General features: G+C 32.0%; 1 protein-coding gene across 7 annotated transcripts in view; it reads left to right on the top strand.

Annotated features, from left to right (window-relative positions):
- LOC141449348 (H(+)/Cl(-) exchange transporter 7-like) overlaps positions 1–18,005 on the top strand; it is a 122,610-nt gene that overhangs the window by 56,637 nt on the left and 47,968 nt on the right. For all 7 annotated transcript variants that reach the window (XM_074118707.1, XM_074118709.1, XM_074118708.1 and 4 more), the window contains 7 exons: positions 343–430; positions 3,064–3,236; positions 4,105–4,287; positions 5,792–6,004; positions 7,584–7,736; positions 7,832–7,921; positions 10,664–10,744. In XM_074118707.1, coding sequence (XP_073974808.1) covers positions 343–430; positions 3,064–3,236; positions 4,105–4,287; positions 5,792–6,004; positions 7,584–7,736; positions 7,832–7,921; positions 10,664–10,744 — 981 coding nt within the window. The remainder of the gene's footprint in view (positions 1–342; positions 431–3,063; positions 3,237–4,104; positions 4,288–5,791; positions 6,005–7,583; positions 7,737–7,831; positions 7,922–10,663; positions 10,745–18,005) is intronic.

The raw sequence follows: 18,005 nt of genomic DNA, 5'->3' as shown, positions 1-18,005 counted from the left end.
TAATGTATCGTAAACGACTACATTTGATTTGAGATCTTTAAAAAAGTTGTTTCATGGAGAGTTCTCGGGAAGATATGTTTATCTCTAAAATTGAAACTACTTTGTAGTGGCTGAACTATATTTACATATGGCGGTAAGTAAAACTAATCACCCTCATAGTTATGGAAAGTTCACCCACCTGGTTATTTATGGATTACTGAATGTTCAGTATCTTCGATGTTAGAAGAAAATTGGTCAAATTCACTGAAATATTGTTGTACGAGATAATGTTCTTATTTTCCCAATTTTTTACATTGCTAAAGCAACATCTCTTAATTTATAATATCTATTTTACTTTTTCAGTGGCATTGTGGTAAAGGACAACTCCCGACAGTTCTTTTATTTTTCTTTCAAAATGATGTTTCATTAATGAACACCCTTATTTGTGATGGTAAAGGTCAAATTTAGTTTATTTTTACTTTATTTTTGCTAGTTGAAAGAACACTAGCCATGAATTTATGCTTGCAATTGTCTAGCAGCGTAACGATTATGTTATTAGTTTCATCACAATTCTCGAGATGTTAGCTATTAAATTAAAACGATCAAAATGGGTGCTAACTGAAGGCAGTATAAACTAGAACTTTAAGCTAAAATTACACGAACAGTATCGTTTTAGTGAGAATGATGGCCATTTGTAATTTAGAGAGTGCTCTTTACAATTTTTTATTAAATTATCTCCTGTATAGGAATAGTAGAGAAAATTACATTAGTAAATATATCTGTAACAATAGTGATCAGTTTTCGAATGTTGCTCGATTGTTAGAAATCAATGATGTGACCAAAATTAACGATATTTACTATTTTATTTGGCAAACTTTAAAGATTAGAAAATTAAATAGATATGCAACAAATAGTTAATTATTTCTAAAAACACAGATGGCCTACGCCCTTTAAATGTATGTAGTATGTGTTATTATTACTATGCATCATTATATTGTTCTAATATTTCAATGAGGAACATTCTATGTTGATTATTATTTTGATTCTACAATTTTCTTTTCTTTTATTATTATCATTGTTCTTATTGATTTCAGTTATTATTTTGATAAGTAGTATTTCAGTTCTTAAATAATAATAATGTAATTTTAGTTATTTATTATCGGTTATTTTATTAGTCTTAATTATTTTTTCTCTATTAATAACTCTATTTAGAATGTTATTTTCTTAGTATGTAATCTGTAATATGAATGTAATTTGTGGAACAGACTCACTGGCTGTAAAATTTTGTATTTTAAAAGCCAAATAAATATTTATCTGCCTATCTTCCTAGGAGCTTCTATTAGCTCATTGGCCAGTGATGGACAGCATTGAGAGAACCCTGTCCGTAATCCGGCTGTTTACTGAAAAAAGATCCGAGCACTAATGACCTCTAATGTTGTTGCGCCTTAGTTTAAATAAAAAAGTAATAAGGGAAGTTTATTTGAGGCATTAATACTTGTGTGAGAATTGATGAAAAATGCCTGCCATAAAAATGGGCAAAAGCCCATTTTTAACATTTTTCTCGAATTCTATTTGTTGTAAAAACAGGACAGTGTAGGACAGGGGTGTCCTGTTAATTATTTTTTTACCGGAACGCTTAATAATAATTTTTATGAAATATTCCAAATAGGATTATTCAGGATCTTTTGGTCGAACTTTCTTTATTTTGTTGTCATCTGCTGAACGATGAGACCTCAACCAAATTTTTATTTAATCATCTCGATTAAATAATTGTTGCGATGGGTCCTTTCTTTGTCCATTTAAAATAATTACTAAATCCTCGCTCGCATTCTGCCGAACTGCAAGGAATAGTATTTATATATCGAATTAAAATTTGTAAATCTTCAGGAGTTTCTTTGCCTCCATTATCAATATAATCTCTAAACGCATTGATACATCTCGTCGTTGATGTTATTAATTTAAATCTGTTGCATAACGACCCGATTTCATTTTCTCCTTAGTCAGATTCGATATCCGTTGGCCATTCCGTTGAATCCAATACTCGAAATTCATTAATAAATTATTTTCTGTGGGTAGTCTTCGAGCCATATTGTTAAGGAAACTAGTAAAAAATTGTATTCGCGTATTTTTTTTTTTTTTTTTTTTTTTTTTTTTTTTTCTAATATGTCAACCAATTTTCGTTAAAACAGAAATCATCTTTAGTTCCGGAACGCGTTCCTGTCGAAAAAGAAAGTACCGGCTCGAAGACACCACTGCTTACAAACTAGGCTATGCATTAAAGAAAATTTGGGAATGTTGTCTTTTATAAAAAAAAGAGAATAAAATTGCCAAAATTGGGTGTTCTACGATACGCTTTTTCTTGAAGTTTTTGTAGATCTCTCGGACAGTTAAATATAGACGAACCATTTTTTCGCACTCAGTAGCTTCTAAAACTCAATTTCAACATTCGACTTTGTTTGCAATACACCCTCCTCCCAGGAGCAAATTATAATAAAATGAAGAAACTTATGTGAAGTGATTCATTTGTAACAAGTGGTATTTAACATTTATTTGTCCAGAATTTCGAAGAATTGAAAGTACTTCAGGTAAAGACAATGATCCAATGTCGAGAAAAAAGTAAAATCTTTTTTGTGTAAATTAGCTTTATAGTTTTTATCTCTAACTTCCTATTTCAGATAAAATACCCTACATATTTGAATATAGTAAATCTTCTCTATTCCCTAATTATGAAGAGGTAATTATGAATAGTGCCTTAAAAATCAGTTAGTTTTTAGAAAAAAAAAAAAAAAATGGTTTCTATTTTAAAAAGGTTTATATTAATTTTTATCACAGAATTAAGTTATTTACAATCTGCTTGAATTTACTTTCTTATTAATATTACTTCCATTTTATTAATTAGCTATTATATTGTTTACATTTTATGCTTAAGAAGCTCACATTTTCCTCGAAATAATGACTATGGGACAAGTTCATTTCTTTTCGTTTTTTTCATTTATGACGAAATCCTAAAGATTAAAGAAATCATCAGCCACAAAGTTTCACTTATAAGATATAATAGTACAATAATATTTAATTATATTTCAGAGAGATTAATAGGAGTAAAGCCACTTTTAGTGTTATTGGTATATTATTTCATACTATCTGCTATTTATATGGGAATAGCCATTTCCGGAGGAATTTTCATTCCCCATATAATTACTGGAGCAGCTTGGGGGCGTCTCTTAGCGGAATCACTACTGATATTGGCCCCACAAACGGTTAGTTTTATTATAAATTTTTATTTTTTGATAATTTGCTATATCTTATCAAATTATCACTGCGAATGAGGTTGCGCTAATAACGGATATAGTATCCAATATTTAAATATCTCCTAAACACTGATTGTTGGGGATCTTTTATATTACTCTGCTATAAGTTTGTATCAGCGCTTAAGGCCATATAATGGCTATCACGCCTTATTGTGCCCTTAAAGATTGTTTTCCTATCAGCGCACCTAAGGCATTGTCCCAGATTAACATTGGGGAATTGAGTTAGTATGAACCTGGTTGTGAGGACACGGTGATGAGAACCATTCTCATATTCCCTCATGTTCAATAAAATTGCTGCCTCTTAGACCATACCTGGGGCTTGAAGTCAAGGTTTTTTTTTAAAAGAGATTAAACAATTACAAAATATGATTTTTACATTTTCTTTCTAGATAAACAAAGTTGTATTAATGTGAAATTTTCATATTTAGAGAGTTATAATATAATTATCCTGTAGTAAAAATATAATTTTTAAATCTCCTGAGTCCGAGTAAGTGATTTTTAAACAATGCTCCCTCTCGCTTTGTGTGTTTCTACTGTGTGTTCGTGATGACAATCTCAACAAAGAAAAATACAGGAAGCTGAAACTTTGTATTTCGATTGGTCTTACCAGAGTACCCGATTGTAACTTAGCGACCAAAATCTCTCAACAAGTATTATTTTACAAAAGGAGTTCAACAATTTTTCGAAAGTTTCTCGGAAACGACTTAACTTTGAATAAACGTTGAACTCATGGGGATTAGAACCTGTATTTGTAACTTTTTTTTTTTTTTTTGAGAAATTTCAGTTAAGAGCACTTCTGTTAATTACTTTTTTTTAGAAAGCTTGGTGTCGTCCACAGATGTACGCTTTTTTGGCAGCAGCGTCACATATATGCGGGACAACTAGGATCTGTCTTAGTATAGGTATAATTTTGCTTGAGTCTAGTGGACAGATAGCATTTGGCTTGCCAGTATTTATTGTCGTTATTATCACTAAATTTGTTGCTGATAATTTGACACATGTAAGTACAAAAATAATATTAATTGTTTACTTAGTAGGTGCTAATAAATAATTTTGCTGATTATAAAGAAGTCTTTAATTTGATTAAATTGAGTACGCAACTCTGTAAATGTTACGCAGATGGTTATCGAGATATTTTGCCACTAGGCCGGTTTTGCAACATGCAGGAAATCATAATTTCTGTTCCTGGGAACTTTGTCCATAAGTAAAACTACAAATCCTCAAATAGAAATCGCTTATATTTAAATATCTTCTGAACACTGAAATATTGTTGGATCTTTAGTATTACCTTCAAGATACTTTCATTATAGCAAAAATATAATAAGTAATTTGAGTTTTAACATAATGTACCCAAATATCTGAAATAAGCAGTGGGAAAGGAAATACCCTATATAGTCTCATCAAATTTTACGAGTTACTTCACATGTTCGTTACTTTGTTGCAAACTTTAATTTTAGAAATACATTTGTATGGAAAATTTATGTCGAGTAAAGATAAAAGCCTTCAGCAACGTGTTCTGAGTGGCAACTTACCTCGAACATACAAAAAAAGAGAATAGGTTTAAAGTCATGAACTAATTGATTGTTATGGATGGACATTAAAACCTCTTCACGCTTGTAGGCAATTGATTTTTCGATGTCTTTCTGACTTTGTCTACAAAGGGAAACGAGTATGCAATATACCGCAGTGTAATAACGTTATTTCTGGAGTAAAGAGAACCAGCATTTTGTTGAAGAATTATAAAACAGTGCTAATTTGAAAAATGATTGCTGGGTTTCAATGATCTTATTTAATCATCCATACTTCTTTCGGAGGGTTAAGTACGAGATTAGTTCATTCCTTAGATGCTAGATCGGTGACTGCTCAGTTACAAACGCTTTCAATAGAATGAACTCCAACTCATTATAGTATTGATATTAGAGATTATCATCAGAATTATCGACGATAAATATAACCATATTTAAATAGATAATCGAACGATGATACTACAAACTTATTTGTCAGAAAAGACGCTGTTCGATACGCATTTACTACCATCACTTCTGCCGTATTGAAAATGTCTCATTGCACATGAAAGAAACACTGTTACTTTAAGTTGAATCATCCCAAATAGACCCATTGTCTTGCCAGTTTAAGTTATTTCTTGCCATGACCACGATGTGAATTCTATGAATATGCGGACAATGTGGATGCATAATGGAACTTAATGCTCACCTTGCATTTTTATAAGGAAACGTAAACATAGTTACTAACAGTTCATGCAAATATAAATACCAACAACGAATAAGTATGAAACTAATCAGAGTTAACGTGAAAAGAGGAACCAACAGTAATTGCTATTATGGCTGGGTACTTTTTTAATTTTTTTTTTTCAGAAAGCTTTGGATAGCGAGGAGGTATATTGATGGTAAAGAAAAAGTTAGAATACTTTTGTCTGTTTAATTCTGGTCCACATAAACTGCTTTGCTCCAGATTTTTTATTTATAATTTTGAAACGTTTACAGTCCCTCTATCAGTCTGAATGTCTGATGAAAGGAATGCCATTGTTACAAAAAACGGTTCCACCATACTGTTCTTGGATTCCTGTACAAAATATAATGAATACAAACGTAATAGCTTTACCAAAAGTTACAACAGTTGGAGCTATAGTGAATGTTTTAAAAAATACCAAACATAATGGATTTCCTGTGGTTGATCCAGACTTCTCTTCTGAGGAGGTAAATAAGATTAAATTCTGATTACATAATAATAGGATTTTTTAAAAATTTGTGTATCTGAAAAGGCTTTCATAATTATAATCCAAATAGGATTTTCTGGAAAGCAGCCAAATTTTTAAATTGTATGAATTACTCTGTTGACATTCTCTTGACGCTCTATTTATTACTACGTACTAGTTTCTTCAAATAAAAAAAGAAAAAGAAATAAAGTAACGCTTATTTTTTCACTTTGCATCCAACTACCGAATTAGGTGTGGATGGTGGCAAATAGCAAACGTATTTTACAATGAATAATTAACCATTAAATAAAATCCAAGGCCTAGACCGAGAATCGAACTCATTATCACAATACATCTTAGCTTTGCAGATTTCGCGTCTAACCGTTCGCTTGTCTGTCGTAGCTTCTACATTCCACAGCCAAATATAAAATATTGTAGATACCCTTTTGAACTTCACATTCTTTATTTTTGAAACCAGCTCCAGTTATGTGTTTCTTCTTTCCTATTCCATGTTAAACGTGAATTTATAGCCTTTTTTTAAATACTATTTAGGCTCAAATCCTTTTTTCTCGTGCCGCTGCCAAAAAAGTTCCACTCTGTTGTTTCTATTTACTTATCTGCACCATACCTGATACCAGGAGGTCCAGACTTTTTCTGAGAATTCACAGCTTTCTCTGTTCGCTTGCTTTCAATTTCTATTCCGTAGTAGGACTAGATCACTGGTATATAGATATCTTGTAATGTTTATTACATTATACGCCAGAAGACAGGACAGTAGATTGTGGAGGCTAATTATTACAATAATTTAAAATAAGAAAAATGAAGAATTCACGAAAAAAGATTGTAACTGGAACAACAATTAAAATCGTTTATTTCTTAATGATGAAAAAAGTAAAGAGGACGGGACTGCTGGAATTTGTGATTTAATTCGATCTTGTTATCCTCAATCAGTGCTCCTGTTTTACTGCTTAGTAATCTATACCACATAAGCACTATCCAGAAAATGTAAATATAATATTTGAGAAACCTGAAAGTTTCAAGCACATAACTTTACTCCTGCTAGATGGTGAAATTGTTTTGGTATGCAGGATATTTTTCATCCTTTGTGCAGGTAATTAATGAGAATAGATAAAAAAAAGTAAAAGTTTACATTTAGAAGCAGAGTTAGAAGTTAGGTACAAAATAAGGAAGAGGAAGACGTATAGTTGTAAAGATTTAAGACCTGCCAAGCCTTATAGGAGATCGAACCTTCCTTGTGGCGATGGGAAAGGCTCTTATTCTTAGAGTAGAGAGTTCCCTCAGCAGTCTGCGAAAGATTACGCAGGACTGGTTAAACTGATTGGCAATATGAAAATATATATTGAAGTTGTTTAAACCATGATTATTTTATTCAGACAGTGTTTAGTCAAATTTTCCATGAAGTCACTTATTCCTTATGAATACTTTTGATTTGCCTGCTTTCTTAAATTTAATATCTGTTAAATTTTAGCTGAGCTAGCAGCAACCTCTCATAGTCCATGTTTTGTAATATGAAAATTTTCAGTTCTCACTTTATAATTTTTTTCCCCCCGAACTTTTAGGATGGTTTTGAATCATACGGACAGTTACTAGGATTAGTTTTGAGGATAAATTTGATAATCATTTTGAAGCATAGATTGTATGCATCAGAATCATTTGAAGAAAATTTGAATGTTCTAAGAAATAATGCCGGCCGCGGTGAAATGGATTTTAAGGTATAAATTATTTATTTATTTGAAATAGTGTTTCTATTATCTCTTTTCTTAATCTTACAATATTAAAATTGATCTTTAATTGCGGTGTGTTTAAGTTACAAGATATTAAACATTTAAAAGAAGAAGAAGACAAAACTGTTGATCTGGGCCGATTTATGCACACATCACCATTCTTTGTTCAAACGGTAATCTTGGATGCATTAGATCATTTATTATTTTTGAGCAGTACAACAAATAGAGCAAAACCAATAGAAATTTGGTGTTCTCATCATTAGTCAATCTTTAAATGAACCATTAATGAAGAATATGCTAACATAATTAGAAAACAATCTATTGCCCATTATTAAATGTTGCCTAAAAAATGCTATGGTTACTAAACATTTTCAGTTTACGCGCTAGAGATGGGCTAAAATTTAATCAATTATATCCAATTGAATTAAAACAAAATTTAATTTTAATCATTATTAATATCTGATATGGGCACTTACAAGGTTTACTCTCAACTTAAATATTTAAATAAAAACCTTATACAACTGTACTACCGGACAGTTTTACTACTTCATAAATAAATAAATTTCTTCCAAAAAGGTAGTTGACTTCATTGTTATAAAAGTACACAATGATAAAATTGCCCTGTTGAAAGAAGCGTAACGCCTAGCTCTTCTCAAAACCCATTAAAAATAAACATTTCAAGAAAAAAAAAAGAAGCAAAAATAAAGGCCTAACATCCATTTTGTCCAAGATCAAAAGAAACTTTTCGGCAACTACCTAGAAAATTGCAGAATACAGAAGAGCTCTCTTTTTTTATTAATATTAAATATTAATACTGATTAATTTTAATTGATTGAATTAAATTCCAAATTTAGTTATAATCAGCTTAGGCGATTACATTTTTTAAGTCAATCAAATTTTAAGCGATTAAATTTTTATAACCACAACTTGGGCATTGGTTGAATCAGGATCGGCCCTTGTTTAATGCACCTTTATTTGTCTAGCTGTTGCCTCATCATGATCAAGGTTATCACTGTTTTCGAACTCGGCACCTTCACTCTACCAACCAGCTGCCTCATCTCCATCAATATTATCACTTTACTGAAACTCGACACCTTCATTTCTACCGATACGAGTGGTATCAATTGTAGAAAGTGCTTGGAGAATTAGGAAAATCTTTTGAAATATCTTCTCTCTAACTATTGTTCCCTTTCTATTCCCAAAGACCCCCTCCAAAAATTGTGAAGTTGACTCCCTTTGTCCACATCTCAATATATTGTTGAGGAGAGTGCTTGAAAGAAATATAGCGATCGCTATAGACTCATAAGACTCAGGAATCGTACTGGGATCACATCCTGTCTTCATCCCTTGCAAGCCAATAAGGTACCACGCTAGGAGTCTTTTGGTCTTCTCATGAATTCTCAACAAAAGTCTGGGGTATAGGGCAAGGTGTCTCAAATAAGTAACTGTTAACTAGTTGCATCTAATTTTGCTTGGGTGGCTCTTTTAGTATTCTATCCTCACGGATTTTGTGTTGAGTCATGTAATATTAGGAGAGCATAATAAAACACATTTTCTTTCCTTTCCAAACGTGGTTGCTGGCCGGATGGTTGTACTCATAGTGTCTGTAGTTTCTAGTCTGGGAGAGACCCACCTGTTCAAAACCCTGTAACCGAAGAATTGCTTGCTGCCATTTCGAGTTTTGGCTCCTGATGCTCTCTTGCGAAACCCTGGTTATAATCCTAAATTTGAGAATGCTAGTTTCTGCAGCAAATTTAAAGTAGGGCAACCTCCTATAACTTGAGGATCAGACGCTTTGGATACTTCTCCTACCTAATTCAGAGAAACTCCCCTAGCGAATTCTAGGCTTTTGGCACACTCGTAGCTCTTTCAAGTTTTTATATCCATTTTTCAAATAAGGGATATCGACTGTTAAAAGTTCAATTTTTGAAATTTCTAGTGCAGATTGTTTCTAATTTAAAATAATAATAATAATGTCAGTTCGAAATATTGATCTTCTCCTATTGCTGGAAATAAGAGAGCAGATTCAAAATCTTCGTTAGGTTTCTGTTTTATAAAACAGTATAACTATAAACATAAAATACTAAATACTACAGTATTAAGGAGTTTTATTGCTTTATTAGTTTGTTTTATCATCCAAAATGGTTACTTTCCAAATTATTCTTCGGATTGGTTGTGTATTCCTGGTTTAGAAAATATTTACACAATATTCATTACCAGTGTTGCTCTCAGAAAAGTTGTTTTCGCAGAAAAGGAGTTTGGACCCAGGCTGGCGTAGCAACGGTTCACTCTTTACAAAGAAATTAACAAAATATATATTTTTCTTTAATTTTGCATGTTAATGTTTTAAATTTTATCGAGTTGCGTCAGGCCAATCAAAGTGCCCGTATGAAGTGAAGGCAGGGGCTCCGATGAATTTTAGTACACTTAATGATTTTTTGTTTTATTACATTAAGTGAGAAATGTCGAAATTCTGAATTAGAAGGATATTAATAAAAAAAGAGAGCTCTTCTGTATTCTGCAATTTTCTAGGTAGTTGCCGAAAAGTTTCTTTTGATCTTGGACAAAATGGATGTTAGGCCTTTATTTTTGCTTCTTTTTTTTTTCTTGAAATGTTTATTTTTAATGGGTTTTGAGAAGAGCTAGGCGTTACGCTTCTTTCAACAGGGCAATTTTATCATTGTGTACTTTTATAACAATGAAGTCAACTACCTTTTTGGAAGAAATTTATTTATTTATGAAGTAGTAAAACTGTCCGGTAGTACAGTTGTATAAGGTTTTTATTTAAATATTTAAGTTTAGAGTAAACCTTGTAAGTGCCCACATCAGATATTTTCTTTGTGTACAGTAGTATCCAACAAATCTAGTTTGTGTAATAATTAAGAGTCGAAATTTAATTTCCGTAATATTTGCAGGAGACGTCATTCTCCACAGTGTATTCTTTGATGACCAGATTGGGAATGAGGCACTTATTGGTTGTGAATCAATCAAATGAGGTAAATATTACGAGTGATTAATTAAGTGATGGCTGTGCATTGAAACCTCAATTTTACTTCAGCAAGTTCACTTTTACTTTTAAAATAGTGTTATTCGCACAAGTCGATAAATTCCTTTATTTATTGTAGGCATATTTCCATTAAATACTGATTCAAAAAAATCAAAAACATTGAAAAATCAACTTTCTGAAAAAAAGTGGTAATTCCCGTGGTACGTTTTTCGTTTTTCTTCTAACATGATATTCTAACAATACATGTACCCCAAGACTGTTAAGACTTAGGACCGTACAATATATTGAACTCTAAAGGAGAGCTGCCCATTTCAAATAGCTGAAGTAAATTTAATAACATTTTCTTGAAAAAAATTTTAAAATTAATGTTGATCAACAAAAATACCTTAAGTATTGGAAAAATGAGACTTTTTTTAAAAAAAAAGAAACTAGGAAGAAAGATAATGCGGTTAAATTTTCACTCAACAGCTACATTTGTGAAGAAAAATAACCCCATGCATTCTAACCATAATTCAGTAAACTAAAACTTGGACTAAGTTTGGATTAGATTCCGTGGGGAGTTGAAGTCTATTCCACGCGTTCCATAAACACTCTTGTGCACCTTTAAGTTGGAGCACCACTCCAGTTCTGTTTTTTTGAGCCTCTGTATAATGGTTGAGTTATCAGTATAGGGAAGAAGTTTTTGCTTCCCTAAAGTGCAGACCTTTCAGTCATACATGCCTTTCAAACTACTAGGACATACTCAATATGTGTAAGGCTGAAACTTTCTGTCAAACCTAACAGTGCTAACGTTGATAGGTCAAAGCATCACGTGGTCGAAGATCGTCTGGATGACCGCTTCGTTTAGGAGTAATGCCGTTGGGTAATGGACTGGTGAACTTAGGCAAGAGAAATAATGAACTAATAAAGAAAAATATGACTAATAATTAAGCTTTTTTCTTGTTATTGGTGTACGATTTCCTCCAATTACTACGACTATTTGTGCGTCTACGCTTTGTTGGGCTCTGGCATTATGCATTACCGCAACTTTTTAGGCCCTCTGAGGGTCTAAATTGACCTTAAAATCTAAACATCAATTCATAGTAATGTTCGAAGTTATCAACTATTAAATATTTTCAAGTATTAATACGTAAACAAAACTCCTAATGAAGAAAATTGCTTGATCGAATGAATAGGCTTTTACTTTCAAAGGAAACAAGTAGTTTATTATAAAGTAATCCTCTTTGTAGAACAATTAGATTTCAAGAAATGTAATTAATGAGGTAAGGAAATGTCGTGTGAGTGTTCTGGTCAGGTTTTTTCCTGAAAAATTATCTAAATGCCGGTGAACCTTTATTTGGTTTTGCCTTTGGTTATTCTGACAAACAAAAGAGAATATCACCTGAAACTCTTGATAAGAAGTAGATAATAATTGAAAGAAATGTTGCTTAGACAGTTGGATGAGATCATCAGAAAGAGCAACTCGACACAATGCCAATGGAATTTATGTCTATTGGAGAAGGTTTTTTAATTTCAATTGACTATTGGCTAAGTTATATGATCTCAAAAACCATCAACAAACCGAATAGTACTTGTGCATTGTAATCTAATTGAAGTATTATTTTACTGCATAGGTTGTAGGCGTAGTAACAAGGAAAGACATTGCTGTTTTCAAATCTGAAATTACTTGTTGCTCTGTTGCAACTAAAGTGGTTCCATTTGTTCCATGAGTGAAGACAATACACCATGTGATAGATGAGACTTAAGCCTTCATAAAATAAATAGATTGTCTAAAAATAATATACTATTTATTTAAAATAAATTAAAAATGATTCGAAAGCACAAGGTGGGGGCTAAAGAAGTAAGCTGTAAGAAGTAAACTGATTTAAGGTTTATTAATTTAGGATATGTGTCAATTTTAGCTAATGTATTGTCTTCGGTATAGTGGCTATTGCTCATCAGTTTCTTGCACTCATTCTTTCTGAATTCGCTTAGTATTAAAACTGTCCGGTAGGACAGTTGTATAAGGGTTGATCGTCAAAAACTGCACGAAAAAGCGTAACGTTGAAAAACACCCAACTTTGACAATTTTTTTCTCTTTTTCTATAAAAGATAAAATTCCCAAATTTTCTTTAAAATATAGGGCAAACCCTCCTTTATAGCTGTAATTTTTTTGCAACCACCCAGATCTAATAGGTTTCGAGAAAAAAGTTGCTGAAAATGAGCAAAAACGGCTTTTTCAAAAAATGTTCTTGTTCTTGTTCTTGTTGTTGTTGTTGTTGTTGTTCTTCTTCTTCTTGTTACCTTTTTTGTAAACAACGTAGCGCCTAAACGCGTGAACCGATTTTCATGAATGAGGTGTCATTCGATTCGGAATTTTATGTAGATGTGCCTTTTGAGGGTCTCGATCCTGTACATCGAATGGGAGAGGAGTTAGCCCCCTTTATGTAAGGCCCCCTCCAAAATTATTATTACTAATTACTCTGTAAATCTTAGCCCGATTTTGATAAAATTTGGTAGGATGATAGGGTTAGGGCTCCCCTACGTAACATTAAAGCGGCAATCAGCTCTTACACTTGTTAAGGGGAAGTATAGGAATCGTTTCAAATTATCGACACGTGAACCGATTTTCATGAATGAAATGTCATTCGAATCGAAATTTTGTACAGATTTGCACTATAAAGGTCTCGACGCCGTGCCTCATAAGGAGGGGAGTTTGCCCCACCCAAATAAGGCCCTTTCTAAAACTATTATTACCAATATTTCTATAACGCTTAGTCCGATTTTGATAAAATTCAGCTCGAATAAGTGGTTAAAGCTCCTCTACATTGCTGATGCTCTTGCACCTACTAAGAGGAAGTACTGCAATCGTTAAAATTATCAATGAGTGAACCGATTTAAATCAATGAATTGTCGTTCGATTAAAAAATCTTTGCCTCTTTGCCTAGAAGTACTGCAATCGCAGTTTATTTTTCTTACTCCTCTTAAAAGGAAGTAATGAAATCGCAGTTTAATTTTGCTATTTACGCACAAATACCTTCCTATTTTATTCAAAACGCTTTTTCAAAAAAAGTTGTTACTGAGGATGGTTTGGGGGACCTTAACGATAATCATTCTTTAAAAAGATCTCTCTAGTGGTAGTTACGGTTCCGACTTACCATCTTATCAGGTTATAATGATAGAATTGCTTATTCCAAATTTAAAAAATTCTGTAAAGCAGATATGTAACTTTGTAAAATAGACAAAAAGGAAAATCTATCCAAAAGGTACAAAAATCTCTTTAACAAAAACTTACAGTTTAAAATGTTAAGTATAAGGGTTGATTAAACGCCAAAAGGTACACAAATCAGCAAGCACCCAACATTTCATTAATTCTTCATTAATATTTAAGTAATTTTACTGCATTAATTTTCATTAATATTTTTTAGAATTTATTAGATGTCACAGACCCTTATGCTGGCCACTTCATTTATATTTTTTTGTTATAATTATGATAAATCACACATATGTACATGCATGTTAAAGTAGAAAAAGACAAAGTTAGAGTAGGCTACTGTCTTGAATTCGTCTTACCGAAATACTCGTGAGCACAAATAACACACAGTTAATAACAAGTAGATTATTCAACAACAATTATTGATTTCTCAATTGTAATTTAATTTAGTCCCCCTAATTTTACTTATAGTAAAATACTGGAATAATTAGCTGTCCTAAAAATATACATATCTTATTTACTTTATATTACATATTACATTTTTTTTTATAAAAAAAAGTTTTGAATTTTTTAGCCTCATAATTTTTTTTTATTTTTTATAACGTTTTTCTTTTTAACCTGTATTTAATAGTTTGATTATTATAAATAACTAGATATTACAGTCAATCTACAGTGCTACTTGAACAAATATTTTGTAGACGAAAATGGCCAGCATAAGGGTCTGTGACATCTAATAAATTCTAAAAAATATTAATGAAAATTAATGCAGTAAAATTACTTAAATATTAATGAAGAATTAATGAAATGTTGGGTGCTTGCTGATTTGTGTACCTTTTGGCGTTTAATCAACCCTTATACTTAACATTTTAAACTGTAAGTTTTTGTTAATAGCTAATTTTTTGTTTGTTTTTGGGTATTTCCTCATAAACCTCTTTGGTTATATCCGTGAGTTTTCTTTAGTTTTTGCCTCTATTGTCAAGAATCTCACTGTTTACTAATTGGCTACTATTTCTTAAGTGCTTTGTATGTAATTAACAATGTAGTTCTAACATATTTGTGTTTATAATTCAATTAAAAATACTGGAAATATGATCATATTAATTAATTCGAACGGATTAATTTTTCAGCCAATTTTTAGTACTGTTACTTACTAATACTTTCAAAGGAAACAAGTACAATATTATAAAGTAATATTCTTTGTAGAACAAATAGGTTTCAAGAAATGTAATTACGGTTTAATTATCTTTGCTAAATTCTTTGCAATTTTCAAAATAATAATAATAATATTTATTAGGGAAGGGATTAGCTATGAGGTTAGCATACTGGACTCCCACGCGGAGGTCCCGGGTTCGAATCCAGCAGCTGACCCTTAGATTTTCTCTTCCTAGGAGCTTCTTACAGCTCACTGTCCGGTGATGGACAGTGTTGTCTGTAACGAGAGAACACTGTCCGGAGGCCGGCAGTGCACTGGAAAAAGCTCCGGGCGCTAATGACCTCAGCTGTTGATGCGCAAAAAAAAAAAAAAAAAAAAAAAAAAAAAAAAAAAAAAAAAAAAAAAAAAAAATTGTAAAATTTTTTTACAAACATGTACTTTATATACATAGCAATGGCGTCAGCCGTCTGCTGGTGTTTCTATGGAAACTTTCAATACATTATTTTGAAATTATTTTTTCAAAATAAATAAATGTTTTTTAAAATCATTTATTTAGTTACAATCAACGAGTTGGGTTATAAGCAACATGGGAGAAGTTACCCAGCGGTAACACTTCAATAACATTCTAAATTCTACTGACTCTCTTCATCAGAGAGGAGATCGCGAGGCCACTGCCTTTTAAGACGTCTGGAAGTGCTGTCTGGAAATGTTCTGGAAGATAGATGTTGTATGAATGGATTGTGATGTGATTGAATGTTAAGATGGAAGTTTCTGTAACCTGTTTTTACAACTTGGGTGACGAAAGAAAAGTTTGATTGGTAACGTAGAAAGGAGCGTTTACTATAGAGCGAAGAATTTTAGACTTTAAGGACTGGATCCTTTGCAGATTTGAGCGTTTGGTTGAACCCCACAGTTCGATGCCATAAGCCCAGACTGCCTTTAATGTACTTTCTTTTTTTTTTGGCATTAGCTGTTAAGCCTTAGCCATTTAATATTTTTACATATACAAGTCGTTTGTTGTCCAGAGTGAGTTTTGGTCCGTTGTCGAGTAGTCTTTTCAGTTGACGGAAGCGTCTGTTGAGTCCTGTCCTCTTAAGTAGATTATGAGGGTTCCATGTAAGTCTTCTGTCAAGGTAAAGCCCAAGGATGTGAACTACGTTGACTACTGGTAAATAAATAAAAATAAATCCGATATTAGATGAAGAGACATCAAATAAATAATTAACACTAGAAAAAAATGAATAAAGCATAATGCAAGCAATGCAGGAGAAAGCAGTTATAAAAGAAAAAATTAAATAAAAAGGAAAGTTAACAAGAGTTAATAATCCAATATCTAGCCTTCCAGGTAAGGCGGAATATTTGATCAAAGCGTGAGGATGTTAGTCTGATAAAAATGTAATTATTTCGGCACTGGAGAAAACGCATTTATTAGAATAAAGTAAGCGAAATACTTCCAAAAGTGAGCATTCTACTTGGAAATGTCACAAAACTGGGTTGTGGGATTGTTAAGTTGAGATTGTAGCTGCTCCGAATTTCTCTTTTCTTAAGCTCTTTCCTTAATAATCTCTTTTCTTAGGCGACCTGTATTCCAGAAGAAAAAGAATCTTCAGGCAGTACATGAGTTAGAGATGAAGTGTGAAACACTAAAGTGGTTCTACAGCTGATTTTATTGCCAACATCTAATTAGAAGAGGATGATGGTAAGGGGAATAATTTCCTGATGAACAATCTCTGAGATTTTTCTTACATCCTTTCGACTGGAAACCCAATTTTTTAAATATTCCTAGATATTTATTCTACTTGAGTATCAGCGATCCCATTAGATTTTGGTTAATATGAAATTATGACACATAAATCAATTTTATGTAAGCCTAATAGAAACTGAAATGCAATCCATCGTCCGATTTCATTTTTTCGGGTATTCCTGAAGTATAAAGTAATTAGTTTGTTCGCTACTTCTATTTCTCGCCTTGTTTTAACGTTAAATACATAGCAAATTTGGAAACAAATCTATTTTTACCGTTAAGAATTTATTTCAGTCTATTGTTATGATGTCCAGGTGAATGATCTCCAGAAGTTGAGTGGATAAAATTAGGCTTAAATGGTATCGTGTCATATTATGTTGTAGTGTAAGTTAGAAAGGGAACTGTAAGGAACCAGCAACAAAATTTAGGTAAATAGGTTGCTAAGCGATATTTGCGTTTATGCTGAGTATGTCAGGTAAGGTTATTATAGATCTAATCCGATGGTTTCGTATAATAATCAGCTAGATTTGACCCAGGGGTCATATCAGAATGGATTTGTTTGATAAATAAATTAATGAGGAATCAAATTAAGAGTCTCCAAAAATATTAAGATCAATATGAGTATTAATTACGTAGCCAGTATTAAATTTGAATGATGCGAGTCCATCCATATTATTAACAAAAGGTGTGAGAGGTTTACATAAATTAAAATAATTGTTTGATTTTAAGGAGGTAGAAAAAGACAGTTCCTAAGACCCCTGAAGTATTCTTAAAAAGAAGTCCACCTAATAGAGTTGAAGCTGAACAAAGGGTTACTTGGAGGTCTTGAAGGAAGAATTATTAATGAACTGTAAAAAACTGGAGATAATAAGTTGATAGAACAATTATGTAAACTGTTCAAAGCTGTCTAAATACTGAAATTATCCCAGAAAAATGGCTTAAAGGAAATGTAATTTTGCTATTTAAAAACGGGGAAAGAAAATTCTATAAATTTCCAAATTATTTATGGCAATAACTACTAATTTCGAAAAGATGTTCAATCGAAAACTAGAGGAAATACTCGAAACTTAAAGCTCTTTAGAAATATTTTTATTCATATTTTTGAAAAAGGAAGACTTATTTAAATTTGAAATGAGGAACGAAAGATATAGAAGAACTGG

This window comes from Rhodnius prolixus, unplaced genomic scaffold (assembly GCF_049639745.1).
Source record: "Rhodnius prolixus isolate KJV_2025 unplaced genomic scaffold, Rpr scaffold_2, whole genome shotgun sequence".
In the NCBI taxonomy this organism is placed as follows: Eukaryota; Metazoa; Arthropoda; class Insecta; order Hemiptera; family Reduviidae; genus Rhodnius; species Rhodnius prolixus.
This window is presented reverse-complemented; position numbering and strand designations above follow the sequence as displayed.